General features: G+C 37.7%; 1 protein-coding gene across 1 annotated transcript; it reads right to left on the reverse strand.

Annotated features, from left to right (window-relative positions):
- Positions 1 to 676: 676 nt before the first annotated feature.
- LOC126826818 (G-protein coupled receptor moody) lies at positions 677 to 17,228 on the reverse strand. Its single transcript, XM_050555921.1, has 3 exons — positions 16,865 to 17,228; positions 5,865 to 6,068; positions 677 to 2,575 (listed from the first exon to the last, which is right to left on the reverse strand). Exons 1-3 carry the CDS (start codon positions 17,037 to 17,039, stop codon positions 1,692 to 1,694), a joined length of 1,263 nt encoding a protein of 420 aa, XP_050411878.1. The 5' UTR covers positions 17,040 to 17,228; the 3' UTR covers positions 677 to 1,691.
- Between the last annotated feature and the right edge of the window lie 1,028 nt (positions 17,229 to 18,256).

The raw sequence follows: 18,256 nt of genomic DNA on the forward strand, positions 1-18,256 counted from the left end.
GGCGATATCAAACGAACGGAGTGGAGTGAGTGTGTATTCTCGCCGCGTCGGCCCCCTAGCCCCCCCCCCCCCCCCTTGGCCCCGCACTGCACGATGGCTCGGAGTTTGCCGATAAAGCGCCTTCCTGGTATCTCCGTGTTATTATTGCAGGAATGAGAATCTGACTAGGAAAAGCGTCTGGCCGTTCGGGTGGAACGGAAAGCTAGGGTACCGTGTAGACGTTGGTGCATGCGTAATAGAACCCGTGTCAGTTCGAATTGGATAATGAGATGAATGGAAAACCGATGAACGATCAAAATGTTCCTCATAGTACACTGCAACCAAAACCAGAGATCAAACCTTATTGAAGAAGGCAATGAAATGGGGTTTAACGTCCTACTGTTCTGCTCCTGACTGGGCTAATGAAGACGGGCATACGCCATACAGTGTGCTATGAGGGAAATTTTGCCCGGGCATTGGCACTATGGCCTACTCTTATATTGACTTCCAACTGCCAATGTATACGCGGGACCTCGAGTTTTCGTCCAATCTGAACGACTAGACAACTGCCATTGTCAGGCCATCCGTTCTGCACCACTGACCAATGCAGGGATCGAACACGCGACACACTTAGTCACCGTAGCCCCCCCCCCCCCCACCTCCCTGAAGGCAATAGAGCAGACAAAAACAAAAAACACATGATTATTATATTATTTAAACAATATAGTACAAGCCATTTAGAAATTCATCTTTTTATAAATAAAATTCATTTACAGTGTTCTTTTTTTTATAAATAAAATCATTAACTACATACAACTTTATAGACCACAGCCTTTCTTACACAGGGATCGTTAGCAGTGGGGAGAAAATCCACTCGATTCGGCTAGAAGTATGAATCCTTGACTGAAAACACGACACTTGCGCTAACCTACACGACCCTTGTGAAATGGCGTTTTAAAAAGGTACTACAAAATTAATAACTATGTACAATTCATTGGTATGTACAGGAGGGGCGTGGTGACCCATGATTTTTCATGAGGAACAAGATCCCATCCGGGCCCCCCAAAAAGCAATATTTATATGTGTGTGCGGGGGACGGGGTGGGTGGCAGTCCCTCACAGTGTCACTGGGAAATATTGGGGTGTGTGGAACATGCTAGAGTCGATTTGTAGCATATCTGACCCACGGTATATGTTTGACATTGGTTGGGCATTATCATTATGATTATAATTTTGAAAACCGCATTGAAACCGCGTGATCTTTTGCAATTTGCGAGTGGCTCAAAAACTCAAGGGGGCGCAAAAACTCAAAACCATGACGCAAAGCTCGTCACTGCACCCCTCTCACTTAGCCCCCGATTTACAGAGTGTATATCCTGCCAAACACAACGTACCTTTCGTCATTTAATTGCTTGTCCGGAAAGCTTTAACATGTACCTAAAACAGTAAACGTATCTGCACATTTTGATTCCTTTTAATCACAGAGAATAATTCACTATAACAGTTTAGCAGTACACGTACTGTCTAATAAATAACGATTATCTTTGGATAAATAAAGCATTAATCAATGTACAGCATCTTAATATATATAAATCTATATATAATTCTTACCCTGTTGTTTGATATATAGACTGTATTAACAAGTCCTACGATGTATTATAAAATTCGATTATTTTGTTATATTTCGGATTATTCCGACAAACGATTACTTTGTTATATTTCGGATTTTTCCAACAAACGAACGTAAACTTCTGACCCATCCTTGGTTGTTGTAGACTGTTCCTCATCCTCGTAAGACACGCTCAATTTATAGAGATCCGGCAAGCTTACGTTACTGCGTTTCAACAGGTCGGATGAGGAACACTGGTTCATGTCATCGTTGAATCCGGCTGGAGTGAGCGTGATCTTCTTTCGAACAATAGGCGTGCCGACATTCAGAACAGTGTCTTTCTTAACCTGTTTAGATTTCGCGGTGGTGCCGATTTGATAGCAAGACAACAACCGGAAGTAAGCCAATCGGAATTGCGAGTTCATTAGACCGTATATTAGTGGGTTGAGAGCACTGCCAACGTAAACAGTTATTATACAAAACATGTGAAATCTCTTCGATAAAACTCTATTCCAGTCTATTACACTCGAGACGGTGCAAGGGAAATACGACAGAATGAACACCAGAAAGATAATGATCATCATCCTCGTGAGGTGCATTTCCTTTCTGTGGTTGTTATACTCTATAGCTGACTTGGAGATAGACCTGGACATACGAAGATGACTTTGTCTGGTTGTGTAGTAAATCATCATATAATAATAAACAATTAGAATGCACGGTACAGCGGCTCGAACAATCAACAAAAACAACTTAAACGATTGACTCTCGTGATTTAACATTAAATTACACGTAACCAACATGGCGACGTAACCAAATTTCCCCCATATTTCTGTTAGCGCCGGAAGTAGACATATCACCGGAAACACCCAGGCAACAACAATCATGATCTTTAGATTCCTTGGTGCAAATATGCTTTTATATCCTGCTGGATCCAAAATCAATTTATATCGGTTCCATGCTATTAATGTAATGGTGATGATAGTTGTACCTGAAATGAGAGAATCACGTTAGTGTGAAGTTTTATTTCTAAAAGGAAATGTAGAGTAAAAAAACATGGCATCACTGACTATAAATCTCTCTGTAATTCATCAAAATGTCCAAGACTTCAAAGGGGGCATCATTTCACAGACGGAGACAAATTGTGTAACAAAAAAATGGCGATTAACTTTTTCTTTTGACGCTGTTATAGTTAACAACATGGTATTTCTAAATGGTACTTTCAGTGAGATATTTCCACTGCAAATATCTATGTCGTAATCGATACATCCGATTCCGTTACACTGAATGTCGACATGCTCGTAAATATCGCAATCCTCTATTTCGAGATACTACGTCAAGATAGAATATGTTGACAAAGCATTAGAAAATTAATATCTTAACGCAAAGTGCATATTTCAAACGAAAAAACGACATACAACCATACAACATCGCACGTTGATTTGGTAAACTCTGCAAAAATTGTCTTTTGAGGGGTAAAATATCGCGATGTCCATCGCGCTATTGACCCTTGTGCTTCCTTATAAACCTAAAACATTAAATCTCTTTGATCTTCGGGGTATATTCTATGTCCGGAATAACTGAAAGTCGGGGGCCGCTTTGGATATAACCAAGGATATCTGGGGTTATTCTTCTGAAAGTTTTTCTTTAAACCTGTAACGGGGTATTCTTCCAGAGTAGGGTTTTTTTCCATAACAAAACATGATATAAGTAAATAAAATAAAATCAAGTTATACGAAAAATCCAAACCATTAGACAAAATTCGAAGTCCTAAAAAAACGGTATAGGCAAAATAGTGTAATAAGGCAAAATAGTGTAATCAGCATAAGGTTTTTCTTACGGGAATTCTGGGATATTCTCATTTGCGCACATGTCAAGCAAGATAAGCAAGATAAAGTCCTCGACTTCGGTTATGCTGGGTAAGTAAGACTTCAGAAAAAACTCTCAATAGACAAACCTCGACCTGCCGGCCTCGGTGTTTCTTTTTCTCAGGTTATTTTCTTCAGTCTGTTTTTCCCCAGCATAACTCCAGTCTCGTGCTTTATCCTATACATAAATAGCAGTTTTGAGTCATATTTTAGACTATACTTTTCTTAATATTGATGAACCGTTTAAAACCGCAGTAAACCTAAAATTAACAATATTTTCATCCTTTTAAATGGCTTCTCGAGGCCAAGGTGTCGGTCAGTAATTCCTGTCTGAGAGGTTAATTCCACTTGTCATGGATTCCATCGTTTTATTGTGACGAAGACGTCGACAGAGATACCCTTCAAGATATAGGGATGGCAACAAATTAATGAGTTGGTTTCACTGCGAGTTGTGGTGGCCACTAGCGTCTTTTTACATATGGGGGAGGGGTGTGGGTGTGGATGGCCGAATGGTTAGAACGTGCGCGCTGTAGCATTATAAAATTGTATAATGATAAGTTTGTATGCCAACCCTAATGCCTAACACGGTTCGATGGTGTTGTTCCTTTAAAAAAAGAAATCTGTTCGAATTGTTTGATTTTCTACATTTTCAAGTCTTTTGGGGGCGTCGAATGCCCGAATGGTTAGCATGTGCGCGCTGTATCATAAGATGTGTCATTGAGTCAACTGGTGTGGTTTCGATTTCGCGGTTGTACGTGACAAGGAGTAGGGTCGCCTGTCCAATCTCGTGGGTTTTCTCTGGGTCCCCCGGTTTCCTCCCACTGCTAAAGACCCCTACGCGCAAGCGAAATATTAAAATAAAATTAAACCATGTGTTAGTCCCGAAATGACCTAATTCGTGCCGAGTGGATGTTAAACCCCATTTCTGTCTCTCTCTTTTTACACATTTCACTGTTATCCGCTTTGAATTCAGGTCGCACTCACGACATTTACGAGAACTTGAACTCGAAATCACGACAGATCAAGGACGAAATCTTGTTTGCCTGGCAACCTATCTTTATACACTGGCTTTGTGAGTTAATTGTTAAAGCACTTTTATAGACACGACTTTATACAATCTAGAAATTTGCAACGGAAATGAGGTCTATTGTTTTCCTTAAATCGTGTTTAACAAAGCACCCATAGAATTCTAGAAATCTGAAATCGGATTGAGTATCAATAACTTTTACTGATTCTGATGATTACAAATTCGATCACGCCATATATTCGTAGGCGACCCGAGTCATCAAGAAATCTGTCAATCGGAATCTATTAATCTGTCTTTTAAGTAAGAATAGTATTGAATATAGCTGATCTAATTTTGATTTAATGGATTGTACGTCGTATTAATAATCCTTTGGAGGCGTTTTGTAACTGGATTGACAGAGAGAGAAAGAGAGAGAGAGAGAGAGAGAGAGAGAGAGAGAGATAACCCACGAGGATGAACAGGCAACCCTACTCCTTGTCACGTACAATCGGGGAATCGAAACCACGCCAGTTGACCCAATGACAGACCTTATGACACAGCGCGCACGTGCTAACCATTCGGCCATCCAACCCCCCAACTAGATAGAGAAATAACCGATAACACCCACTTATGCAAGAACAATTACTGATTTATTTGGGCGACGTTTCGAAGGGTTCGACATGGGTTACCCTTGTCAGTGGTGCAGGACGGAGGGCCTGACAAGGATGAGACGAAAAACCGGGACCCCGTGTATACATTGGCGTGCATATACATATCCCTTGGCAGCTGGAATTCGATATATGAGTACGCCATAGTGCCGCTGCCCGGGCGAAATTTCCCTCATAGCACACTGTATGGCGTATGCCCGTGTTCATTAGCCCAGTCGGAGCAGAACAGTAGGAGGTTAAACCCCATTTCATTCCCTTTAGGTCAATAAACAAAATACCCGTGTTTACGGTTACTTACGCCTCAAAATAGGATCGGTCGGAATATCATTTTGTTTCGACGGGTATTCTCTCAACATTTTTAAGCAAGTACAGTAACATATGTGTAGAGCAGAGAGAGGGAGAGAGAGAGAGAGAGAGAGAGAGAGAGAGGTTTAACGTCCACTCGACGCAGACTAACATATGGTTTAATTTTATTTCAATAATTCGCTTGCGCGTAGGGGTCTTTAGCAGTGGGAAGGAACCGGGGATTCGAAACCATGCCAGTTGACTCAATGACAGGCCTTATTGTACAGCGCGCTCGTGCTAATCATTCGGCCATCCAACCCCCCGTATAGACAAGCAATAACAACAGATTAGAAACCATGCAACCAAGAAGATCCAAGACAAGATACATATAAAGGATTGTGTTAACTGAAAAAGCAATATTTTAATTTAAAACAGATTATTCAATATACCTACCAGTGAGTGTATATCCTAAGAAACCAATAAATTTACAGAGAATGTGATCAAGGAACCAATCATCTTCTATATATGTATATATATTAAACGGTAAAACCATGGTAACAAATAATAAATCACAGACACTCAGATTAACAACAAACTTGTTGGATTCCGATTGTAACTTCTTGTTAGTTTTAACTGCCAAAATGACCATTACATTACCTGAAAATAAAAAAAAATGTATAAGCTTATAATTAATCAGGGTATAAGTTGGGCATTATTGTTTATATTTGTATTTTCATTTATTTTGATAGTTATCGGACCATCCGAACGACTAGACGTTTTTCTTGAACCACTGAAAAGAGGAAAATGGGCTTAAAATCCCGAATCCAAGGCCGTGATTCAACCATAGATCTCCTTGATACTGAATGAGCGTCATATTCACCAAATCACCGCGGCTCCCCGATCTGGACGGTAAATCCTACCAAGACCATGATCGAACCATGGATCTCCTTGGTATTGAGCGAGCGTCATATTCACTAAATCACCGCAGCTCCCCGATCTGGACGGTAAATCCTACCAAGACCATGATCGAACCATAGATCTCCTTGGTATTGAGCGAGCGCCATATTCACCAAATCACCAAATCACCACGGGCTCTGCATCTGGACCGTAAATACTACCAAGGCCGTGATCGAACCATGGATCACCTTGGTATTGAGCGACCGTCATATTCACCAGATCACCGCGACTCTCCGATCTTGACGTAAATCCCAACGCTGTGCAATAGGTATATAATGTCCATAGATAAAGAGAGAACATAAAACGGAATCAATGAAATATTAGGAATATACCTAAAGAAGCATTGTGCAAGAGCTGAAGCTGTCTATTGTAAGTCTTTGTTTTGGCTTCAAATTTTATAAACATTATTATTTGAACGTTTATTCACATGCCAAACCTATAACCAACTCTCTAGATTTCGGACGGTCGAGATTCAAATTAAAAATTTAAAGATTAATCCAGTCTCGATTGTCAAGTACCATTGCTACGATAATAAACAATCTACCCTACATCTTTCGTAACCTCGCGCAGAATAAAGTAATTTAGCTGAAATTTTCAACATTTTAATTTTTTATTATCTATTTTAACAAAAGCGACGACCACTTTATCTAAATTTTATATAATGCATCCTGAAGAAGGGCATATACAGTCTATTTTAATGGATTAATGGTTTGGGCATAAAGACGGAAAAAACGTTAAACGAAATGGTGTGTAAATCAAGGACCGCTTACAGTATAGTTTAATTGATTAATGGATTGGACTTGGATGCGAGAAGAATCTTAAAAAAAAATATAACCTATAGCAAAAATAGCCAGAAGCGGAATTTGAGTTTCAGATTCAAAATCGTTATTTACGGTCAAACTGACACTGTATAACCAAAGACCAGGGTAATCGTTCTTTCAAATTATCGGTCAACTACAACAACTCAAACAATGCTCGATTTCAAATCCGCAGAGAGCATAATTCGATAACGGCCACGTGGGCCAACCTTGCAAACTAAAGTGATTGAAACCAAACGATTCCCCGCTTTTGTGTCTTGTATATATCAACAAAGACTTGATAGATTACAGAGTAAGACTTTATTTAGACGACTCTCGATATTTTATAGAAACATTGACCTCCAGATTGTGTTTGAACCTCTGATTAAATTTTACAGCAATGGCACAGTCTTCGCAGACTCGTATTTATTTTCCCTTGATTTTAATTCTGTTATCTTCAAACAATATTGACATTTAAGTCCAATTTCGGCGCCATGTAACACGAATTTCCTTAGACAGATATAAGCAAGTCAATCTCGATCTGTTAGAGTTTAAATATATTGAGCCAAAATGTTTCTCCGGTAACTGAGGGTATTTAATGTTCTACCGGATGCTGAAAGTTCACACATATAGGCAGATTCTGGTCAATTCTCTTAGAAATCATGTTTTGGCGATGTTCTTACCACAGAATCAATGGACTGGCGTGTCTGTAGATACAGATATATAATATAATGTTAATAAAAATCGAATATTAAGGAACCGACGGCTTTGGTATATCTAGGAATATTAAGATAGAGAGTTTTATGGCTTCGCTAATTACCACATACTTATTGCGATGTTTCGTTTGATAAGGTCACATGGGTTTGATTTACTGTTCTTCAGGAACACATGTAAAAAAAATTATTCCCGTCTTATTTCTTCGGGAAAAAGACTTACATAAATCTGAAAGTACTTGGCTGTGCTGTTCAAAAGCTTTTAGTTCCATTTTTATTTTATGTTTTGAAATTTAGAAAAATGTATATATATAATAGCAGTAGTAAGTGGTTGTTCTAATGTACAGTATTATATAATCGATGTTATTTTTATATTTTATACTATGAAGCAAATCGGTGTTATTTGGTGTTATTTTTATATTTTATACTATAAGAAGCAAATCGGTGTTATTTTTATATTTTATACTATAATATATGTAATAAATATATATTTAATGTGATTTAAGTGCAGTGGCTATTTATTTATCCAGACCGCGAAGAACAAAAACCCAATTTGGCGTGGCCTGACGTTTCAGATAAATGGGAAGCCGGGAATTGCAAAACAAGATTAACATTTCTATTAACAGCACATTTTGTTGGCCCTGGGTACTTACAACGACATTTCGCACATGGTAAGGGAGATCTTATGCTCGGATTAATCAAAATTTGATCGACTTGTTCTGATTTTATAACTCTAAGCCATTCATTTTTAAATGAAGAGCCGAGGTTGAATTGTTTTTATTTTTCTCCCTATAGATGCTATTTTATTCGTTTTACTACACCATTGGGCCTTTTTTGTGCAATATTGTTTTTATTTTTCTCTCTATGGATGCTATTTTATTCGTTTTACTACGTCATTGGGCCTTTTTTTGTACAGAATGAATTTTAGTAGAGTCCAGAGTATAGTGGAAATATTGCTTTTTCTTCTGTTGTTTATCTTCTTCTATTAAAGAATCTAAAACCTCGTGAAGTGTAAAATTATTAATGCAGATGACCCCATACATGTTGTTTATCTTAATCAATTTAAATGTAAAAACATATGCACCATTTTAATTTTAAAAACACGCGTTATTATTATGTAATAAAGAACATACTTCATGAATTTTGAACTTGCATATACGAAATAGATAATATAATTGTTATAATTGTTATTACTTGAAAGATCTATGACACATCAAGATGGGGATGTGACATCCATTGAATTTAATGTAAACTATAAATGACCATACATTGAATTAGAATGAGTCGTTTTGAATATTTTTGGGCCAAGATGGGTTTTAAAATAAAAGAAAATAGTTGTAGTTGGGCATAGTCCGAAACTTTTATTGTGGCATTCCAAGGATTACTTAATAAATATAACCCATTGTCTATTAAATAGTTTTATCAAATTTAACAGAAGACTGTATTTGACATTTTAATAATTTAAAACAGAGATTTCTTGCATGGGGAGGCATCAAGTACAGTATTAGCGGAGGTGGTGTAATTATAATATCTTAGAGGTTACCGTTACACTGATTACACTAAAGGTTTTAATATAGCAATGTTATCCCAAATTTGCAAAAGTTTATCCGTTCTATATACATCGACTCAAAGAGATAACCAAAGTTGCCTTTATTTATAAATAGTTATGATTTTTGTTTATAAATTCAGATTTTTAAAAAAAAATCTTTTAATGTATGATAATACAGTGAAATCTCGATACGAGATTTTGGCTTCAAATGTTATATAAACATTTATCTCTCTAGGCCATCGGATGACTCCGATCTTTAGTAGATCAGAACGCTTCGACCTTTTAATAATTTAATTCAAAAATGGAGAAGCTAGGCTAAGACTCGAATAACCAATCAACGGTAATAAACAATCAACGCCACATATTGTCAAAACTCCAAATAGTGATAACTTCGCTCAGAATAAAATAATTTAAATGAAATTTTCAATATATCCATTATCTATTTTTGAGCTAGGATAGCAAGAATGTGTGGCTTTTTATCTAAATCTTACATAATGTATCGTTAATTGTGGAGTGCTCTTCATACTGAGCTGGAATCCCAAGATACGGATTTCATATTTTGTATATGTCATTTTAGTAATGCGTAAAAGAACCGTCCCAGATATTTTAGTGAAGAAAATTATTTAATTCTGCGTAAGAGAATCTTGGAAACCCTTAATCCCAGTCGTGTACCACTATTTGAAGTTTTATGATACTTATCACAGACATTTCAGTTTCCATTATTTTCGCCGATAAGTCCTAAAATCCCACGCTAGTTTTGGGTGCGTGGCATGGATAGTCATGTCAACATAGTGGTAAGTGATTACTGTTCCACTCGTAAAACTGAACCGTAGAGTTCATTAAATGAGTTACGGAAATGAAATAAATTGAGTTTGACGTTCGACTCTTCTGCTCCGATCGGGCTAATGAAAACGAGCTCCTGCCATACCGTGTGCTATGAGGTGAGATTTTGCCCCCACAGCGGCACAACGACCTTCTCTTATATCGAATTCCAACTGTCAAGAGTTATTTTACGTGCATGCCAATGTGAACACGGGACCACGAATTTTACCCCACCCGCACGACTAGACACTGTCCTGCTCAATACTCTGAAAGAAATGAAATGAAATGAAATGGGGTTTAACGTCCCACTGTTCTGCTCCGAATTGGGCTAATGAAGACGGATACTCTTGAAAGGCAAGCTATTCACGCTATTTCATCTCATTTTTGCGTTTAATCTGTCTGCTCAACCCCACTTTTATCAACAGGTACCATGTCAAATCTAGGACTCCCTCTTTAAAATGACAAGTTCTTTAGAAATTGTGGAGTGGATAAATTGATGCCGCTGGAAACATACGGTAACTTTTTATTATTTTCTGGAAGCGGAAAAACGACAAGAGTACGTGATGCATTTAATTATTTCGTGTAACGATGACTGACAGATTCAAAGGATTGTTGTTTATTAGAGTTATCTGTCGGTATAGATACGGTTTTATAATTTACAATTTAGGCACGGAGGCGACGGTTTATTTTTTTAGGTTTTTAAAATGAATGAATTACTTCGGTCATGTTTTTCCCCACTCGATTCGGTAAAAAAGATGTTTAAATCACGAAGACTGCGTATTTTTAATTTTCAAAATTGACGTCAAATGCTGTCTAAGAATAGGGTTGTTTTCGTTTTTTTGATCGAAGTAGAAATCCTGGCCAGATTTAATGGGAACACGATTAGATTAAAATGGAAAATATAGCACGTCTCCTATGACTTTTCAGTTACAGTTAATTTACAGAACCTAACGGTTATATTGTTGTGTTGAAATGGAAACATTACTGTTAAATGGTATGTTCTATAAAATGGGGTTTAACGTCCTACTGTTCTGCACCGACTGGGATAATGAAGACGAAGACAGTGTGCTATCAAGGATATTTTGCCTGAGCAGCGGCACTACGGCCTACTATTATTTCGAAGTCCTACTTTCAAGGGTTCTTTTACGTGCACGCTAATGTGTACACGGTACCTCGTGTTTTCGTACCATCCGAACGACTATACGTTGTCCCTTGTCGGGCCCTCCATCTTATACCACTGATAAGGGGGAACCGCGCATAAAACTTTCTAAGGGTATGGGCACGACTTGAAGCATTACATCCATTAAATCTTTACGGGGTATTGAAACCTAGAGGGTGTGGGGGGTGTGGGTTGCTGAATTGTTAGCACGTGCGCGCTGTATCATAAAGTCTGTCATTGAGTGAACTGACGTGGTTTCGAATCCCCGGTTGTAAGTGACAAGGAGTATGGTCGCCTGTCCAACCTCGTGGGTTTACTCCGGGTCCTCCGGTTTCCACCCACTACTAAAGACCCCTACGCGCAAGCGAATTATTGTAATAAAAAAATTGAACCATATGTTAGTCCAGAAATGACCTAGTTTGTGTCAAGTGGACGTTAAACCCCGTCTCTCTCTCTCTCTCTCTCTCTCTCTGAAACCTAGAGTACACCAACGATTTTCTTAGGCAATTTGTAAGTGATACGGATATAGAGCTAGGCACGTAAGTGAGTAAAGAAATAAAGATGCATGTCCCGAAATAGTTCAAAGTCTTTGATCGTCCTTTGAGAGATTTTAAATAACATCAAACTACACAATTGTGAAATTTATCTAAAAGGAACAACGATCTAAAAAAATAGTTCAATTCCTTTTAATATATACAAAAAATATGATAAATTGAAAATTTCACAACATGCGACTTCCTCTGTAGACAAGCTATAAATAGAAACTGTTGGATGGGCCACTTTTTAATCCGATTAACGTCTCAGAATATCATTTTATTTGAAGAATTTGCGAGCAACAATATTGTGAAATCTCTGAAAGGATTACTAATCCAAAATTGTTGAATTCTCTTCGGTATTTACAAAGATACGATCAATTGACGGGATATGGTTAAATCCGATGGAATCCATGCCATGAGATTATCTACCGCTGAGATTTTGATTTCATGTTCTGAATTAATAAAGATTCAAAAAATCATTTTGAATACAATTTAGAGTGGGCTAAGTTATGAGCATCTTGACATTTTATGTTATTAATCTATTAAATTATCTTTTCTCGTGTCACATTTTAAAGCACACAAGATACAAGTGAGATTTCCAGACATGTCGAGTATAAAATTTCGCAAAACCCGCGCCAATACTTTCAAAATTATCAGTATGAAAAATGATTTACATTGCTATAAGTTCAGAGTTTTAAGTAGAAGAATATAAAAAATGCAAATGAATGAATGTTATCCAAGGATTACTTCTACTAATAAATAGAACGCATGGTCTATTAAAAAGTTTTATCAAATTTAACAGAAGACTGTATTTAATAATGTAATAATTTAAAACGAAGATTTCTTGCATGGGGAGGCATCAAGTACAGTATTAGCGGATGTGTTGTAATTATAATATCTTAGAGGTTACCGTTACGCTGATTACACTAAAGGTTTTAATATAGCAATGTTATTCCAAATTTGCAAAAGTTTATCCGTTCTATATACAACGACCCAAAGAGATAACGAAAGTAACCTAAATTTATAAATAGTTATGATTTTGGTTCATAAATTGTGATTTTTTTCAAAAATATTTTAAAAGACAGTGTTAAAGGTTCTTGGTTATGCTAATACAGTGAAATCTCGCTATTAAGGCTAGTTGCGGGTCTGATATAAATCGGTATTAACATTGTGGAGTTGTCTACTGAGTTAGAATCCCAGGATAAAGATTTTGATGTATTGTACATGACATTTTAATAATGCTTAAAGGAATCGTCCAAGATATATTACTGAATAAAATTGGTTACTTTTGCGAGAGAGAATCTTGGAAACCTTTAATCCCAGTCCTGTATAAATCTATGAGGTCCTCGTATACTTTAACCTTCTCCTGTACAACGACGTGAATCAAACGGGTTAAGTCGAAGTCAGTGACCCATGTAAATCTGTTACAGTCATGTACTACTAACTGAACCTTTGTCATATTTTATCACAGAAAAACAAACTCTTAGTTTTCATATAATATATTGGGCGATAAGTCCCCAAATTTCACACTATTTCTAGGTGCCTAGGTAGCCATCTTTTATACCTGCATAAGTTATAGCTGGTGTGTGATTTCCGCGATTACTAATACCCCCGTCAGACCGAGGTGGCGTCCTTACCGCGCTGCTGCGACCGTACAGCGACCGGAAAATGTACAAGGTCGCCGGTAAACGTGAACACAGCGGGAGAAAATGCCCCAAAAATGTACAAACTTGAAAAAAGCCGTTTTTCACAGCTTGGCGTTTGTTTTGAACATGCTAAAAAAAACGCCGTGACTCGGCGATCATTGGCGATCATGGACACCACAGCGCGATATCTGGCGTTCCCACCAAGCTTTTACCACGATTATGTCGATCTTGACGGACTCTTAAGACTAATTCCCGTCGCCGTAGCAGCGCAGTAAGGACGCCATCCCGGTCTGACGGGGCTATAAGCCACTCACAGCTGAACAGTGGAGTTCCATAAATGAGTTAGGAACTTCTTGGTGCTCAATACTGTGATCTGAAAATTTAAGACTAGCTATTCAGGATATGTATTCTCATTTTGTCGTTTAACCTGCTCAACCTCACTTTTATCAACGGGTACCCTGTGAAATCTAGGAAGAGCACTTTAAAATGGCAAGTTCTTGAGAATTGTAGGCTGGATAAATTTATCGATACCACTGCAAACCTACGATAACTTTATATTATTTTGTGAAAGGGAAAGATAACAATCCGCGTACGTGATGCACCCACTTAATTATGTTTAACGATGACTGACAGATTCAAAGGATTATTGTTTATTAGAGTTATCTGTCGGTATAGATACCGTTTTCTAATTTACAATTTAGGCACGAAGGCGCTGCTTTATTTTCTCAGGTTTTTAAAATGAATGAATTAGTTCGGTCATGTTTTACCCCAGTCAATTCAGCGATACGAGATTGAAATCACGAAGACTGCGTATTTTTAATTTTCAAAACTGAGGTCAAATATACTGTGTAAGAAATGGATTATATTCGTTTTTGGTCGAACTAGAAATCATGGCCAGATTTAAACACGAGCAGATTGGAAATGGAGAAAAAAAATCGCGTGTCTTCAACAACTTTTCAATTACTTCCAAGAAGGTTACGGTTATACTGTTATGTTGAAATGGAAACATTACTGTCAAATGATATGTTCTAAGTCGCGGTAATGAATTGGGGTTTAACGTCCTACTGCTCTGCACCGACTGGGCTAATGGGGACGGACATACGCCATACAGTGTGGTATGGGGGAAATTTTGCCCAGACAGCGGCACTACGGCCTACTCTTATATCGAATTCCAAATCATCTATCGTTGGTATTTTGATTTTATGTTTTGAATTAATAAATATTAAAAAAAAACCAAAACAATTTGAATAAAGTTAAGGGTGTATTAGCCGTGAACATCTTGAGATTTTAGTTTATTGAACTGTCTTGTCCGAAAAATGCAAATGATGATCGGCGGCTTTCATAATATGCCCGAGGGCAACAGACAGCCAATCAGAATATATATTCGGTTTCCATACTACAGAATATAACCACAAGATATTGTCTAGATATTGTTAATAATGCGCTCACTTGCTAAAATATAAGGTCGCGTGACATTAGTTTATGTACTTTTTTTTAAAAAAACGTAACTCACGACATTTTAACTATAGAGGAAACTTTCTGGTTGGTTTAATTATCATTCAGCTATTCAAAAATAATCTGACATTCTATTGCATAGAACATGAACAGACCATTAACTAATGAAGGCGTCCAATAATCTCTAAATGCCATCGTTTTCATTCTTTCTTAACGATTAAAAAAATATAGATTTTCCTGTAGAATTTGCACAAATAAATCAGGATTGCCTAATCATAACATGCAAAAATGCATCTTTTTGCTTTACAGGAATTATTATAATGGAACAGGAAAAAAATCACATTCCCTGTAATAGAATGACATTTAACGTCTCGGCAATATTATTATACTTCAGGCATTATGAGACTAACATATAGGTAACTTTTGTAAAATACGATGGAAGAGAGAGTTTAACGTCCACTCGACACAAACTAGGTCATTTCGCGACTAACATATGATTCATTTTTATTTCAATAATTCTCTAGCGCATAAGGGTCTTTTAGCAGTGGGAGGAAACTGAAGGACCCGGAGAAAACCCACGTGGATGGACAAGCGACCTACTCCTTGTCACGTACAAGCAAGGGATCGAAGTCACGCCACTTGTCATAATGACAGACTTTATTATCAAACGCACACGCCATAACTTTTCGGCCACCCAACCCCCTGCGATTGAAGAGAGAGAGGTTTGCCGCCTACTCGTGTACTTTACGCGCATGTAAACAGGTACACGGATGGAGCCTTTTTTTGGCCTATCTGAATGGTCCAATCCCTAAGTGGAGACGCGGTGGCTCAGTTAGTAAGACGTTGGCTCGCTAACCTGGATGTCTCGTGTTCGATCCCAGTGTTGGCCGAGAAATTTTTCAGTGTGGTTTTCGCTTGTTAGTGGTGCAGGGCAGAGGGTCTCTGGTACGGGACAACGTGTAGTCGAACGAATGGGACTAAAACCGAGGTCCCTGTACACATTGACGTGAACGTAAAAGAACATTTGGCAGTTGGATATAAGAGTAGGCCGTAGCACCACTGTATGGCGTTTTAGCTCAGTCGGGGCAGAACAGTAGGACGTTAAACCGCATTTCATTTCAATCTTTAACTTGTAGAATGCAATTGGATTTAACACAGTACTTGTGTCGTTTATTCCGTGGTGAATTTTGCACGGACACCGGCGGTTCTGTCTACTGTTCATCGAATTCCATCTATCAAGGGATCTTTAACGTCCTACTATTCTGTACTGACTGGCCTAATGAAGACGATTATATGTCATACAGTGTGTTATGAGGATAGCGACGTTTCTTATATGTCTAATCTTCGTCGAATTCCAAGTTTCGCCGATTCTTTTATGAGCACACGGGTACATACACACGGGTGTTCGCTTTTCCGTCCCACATGAGCAACTAGATGAATTCAGATGACGAAAAACTGGCAAAATTCTATTACAATTAGATATTAGTTTGTTCCATTTATTCGGATGTTCAGCAGTTTAACATCTAAAAACATGTCTTGGAAAAGGGGCGTACTCGACCTGTGACAACAACATAATAATACTTTTGACCTTGTTTGGAATAACAATCAAATATCTTTAAATATAGTTTGCGAAAATTTCTGTTTGAAAGGTTTTGATTGGTAAGTTGATGTGGAGTCCAGTCGAAATATAAAATAGAAGGAAATGTATGTATAATTTAAATAAGACTTACGACTTGATAATATCGCCAATAGAATTACTTGTCCCTATCATACATGCAATAATATCATTTATTACAAATTAAAAAGTTTAAAATCTTACCAACACAACCAACAATAATAATAATAGCCATCAGTATAACCGCGGTATATAGCGATACAGTTTCCCGCGCTACATCAACTTTCAACTGGCTCGACGACTCGTCCACCATACTGGATACATTCATCAGATAATTCTTCCTTCCCTCTTTAATAGGGAATAACTTCCCTACATTCATTTTAAAATTCCTTTGTTAGCCTAATCCTTATTTTTCTTTAAAATTAATTTTCCAATTTTTAGAATCGAGCACTTTAATTTTACCGGTGTGGTTACTTGAATTTACATTTTCAGAATGTATGACTAAATGTTTATAAAGTTATCTAATGTTTACAAATAGTAACCACACCTTGGCGTGTAGCACCAAGCTTTCTATCTGATATCTAGTTATATTTTGGACGGTTGTAGCAATAGTACAGCGCGAGATACGACGTAGAAACCACGTGATACGACACGTCTGCTTTATTTCCCCATTATTTATTGATTGTGCGCACTAGTTCCAGAAGCTCATGGCACAAACCGTACTCGTAAAAATGAGATTAGAAATTCCATATTCAGCCCAATGACATTTTCTAGTATTTGGGGAGCGATGTAGAATAGAAACTCGATTAGGTGATCGATTTCCTTCAAATTAAACTCAATGTCATAATATAGGTGTTAAAGGTAATTTGATTTTCATGGCTCTTGGAAAATTTATAGACTTTCTTTTACCCTAGAGTTAAATCATCGCTAGTGATATATGTTTTGCCTGAATTGGTCCATTGTGTGATGACAGACTAGTTGAACAACATTTCTCTTTCCAGCCCAGACTGTGTTCGAATGTTAGTATTGGATGAATCTCAGATTAATCTTGTACACTTTAATTTTAAAGATAACCGTCTAGAAGGTCATCGACAGCGTTGTAAATACCCTAGACTAATTAATGTAGTTTAGTATAGTACAGTCGTTAGTCAGCCTAATCATGTTCCCTAGACTTATTAATGTAGTTTATGATAGTATATAGTAAGCCTAATCACGTTAAGATGAAGAAGGGGGTAGATAATTTCTGACAACATTTAAAGTGATCACCATCTTCGCTATACACACATAAAACACCGAGATCTGATATGAAATGAGGTTTAGCATCCTATTTTTAGGTACCAATTGGCTTAATGAAGACGGACACACGCCATGCATTCAAAGCCCAGCTTAACCGGAGCGGGGCCCTGGGCCTGACTGCAATCGCCGGGCCCCTTTCGAATGGCACGCATGCGTAACACAAAATTAAACGGTCTGTAATACAGGAATAATTACATAATATCTGATCAAATACGAAATCTATTCAGTTCCCAATGGCATACAAGTCTAGAAGCTTAAACCGACCACCGAGTACGAGTGGAATTTGACAGAGAAGATTGG

The sequence above is a fragment of the Patella vulgata genome, chromosome 7 (assembly GCF_932274485.2).
Source record: "Patella vulgata chromosome 7, xgPatVulg1.2, whole genome shotgun sequence".
NCBI classification, from domain to species: domain Eukaryota; kingdom Metazoa; phylum Mollusca; class Gastropoda; family Patellidae; genus Patella; species Patella vulgata.

Bases quoted from the DNA above. Each gene is read 5' to 3' on its own strand.
- LOC126826818 (XM_050555921.1), bottom strand. From the start codon at position 17,039: ATGAATGTAGGGAAGTTATTCCCTATTAAAGAGGGAAGGAAGAATTAT. The intron at 6,069-16,864 runs GTAAGATTTTAA...TTTTATTTTCAG, and splicing joins TATTATTGTTGGTTGTGTTG to GTAATGTAATGGTCATTTTG. The intron at 2,576-5,864 runs GTAGGTATATTG...CTCTCATTTCAG, and splicing joins CTTAGGATATACACTCACTG to GTACAACTATCATCACCATT.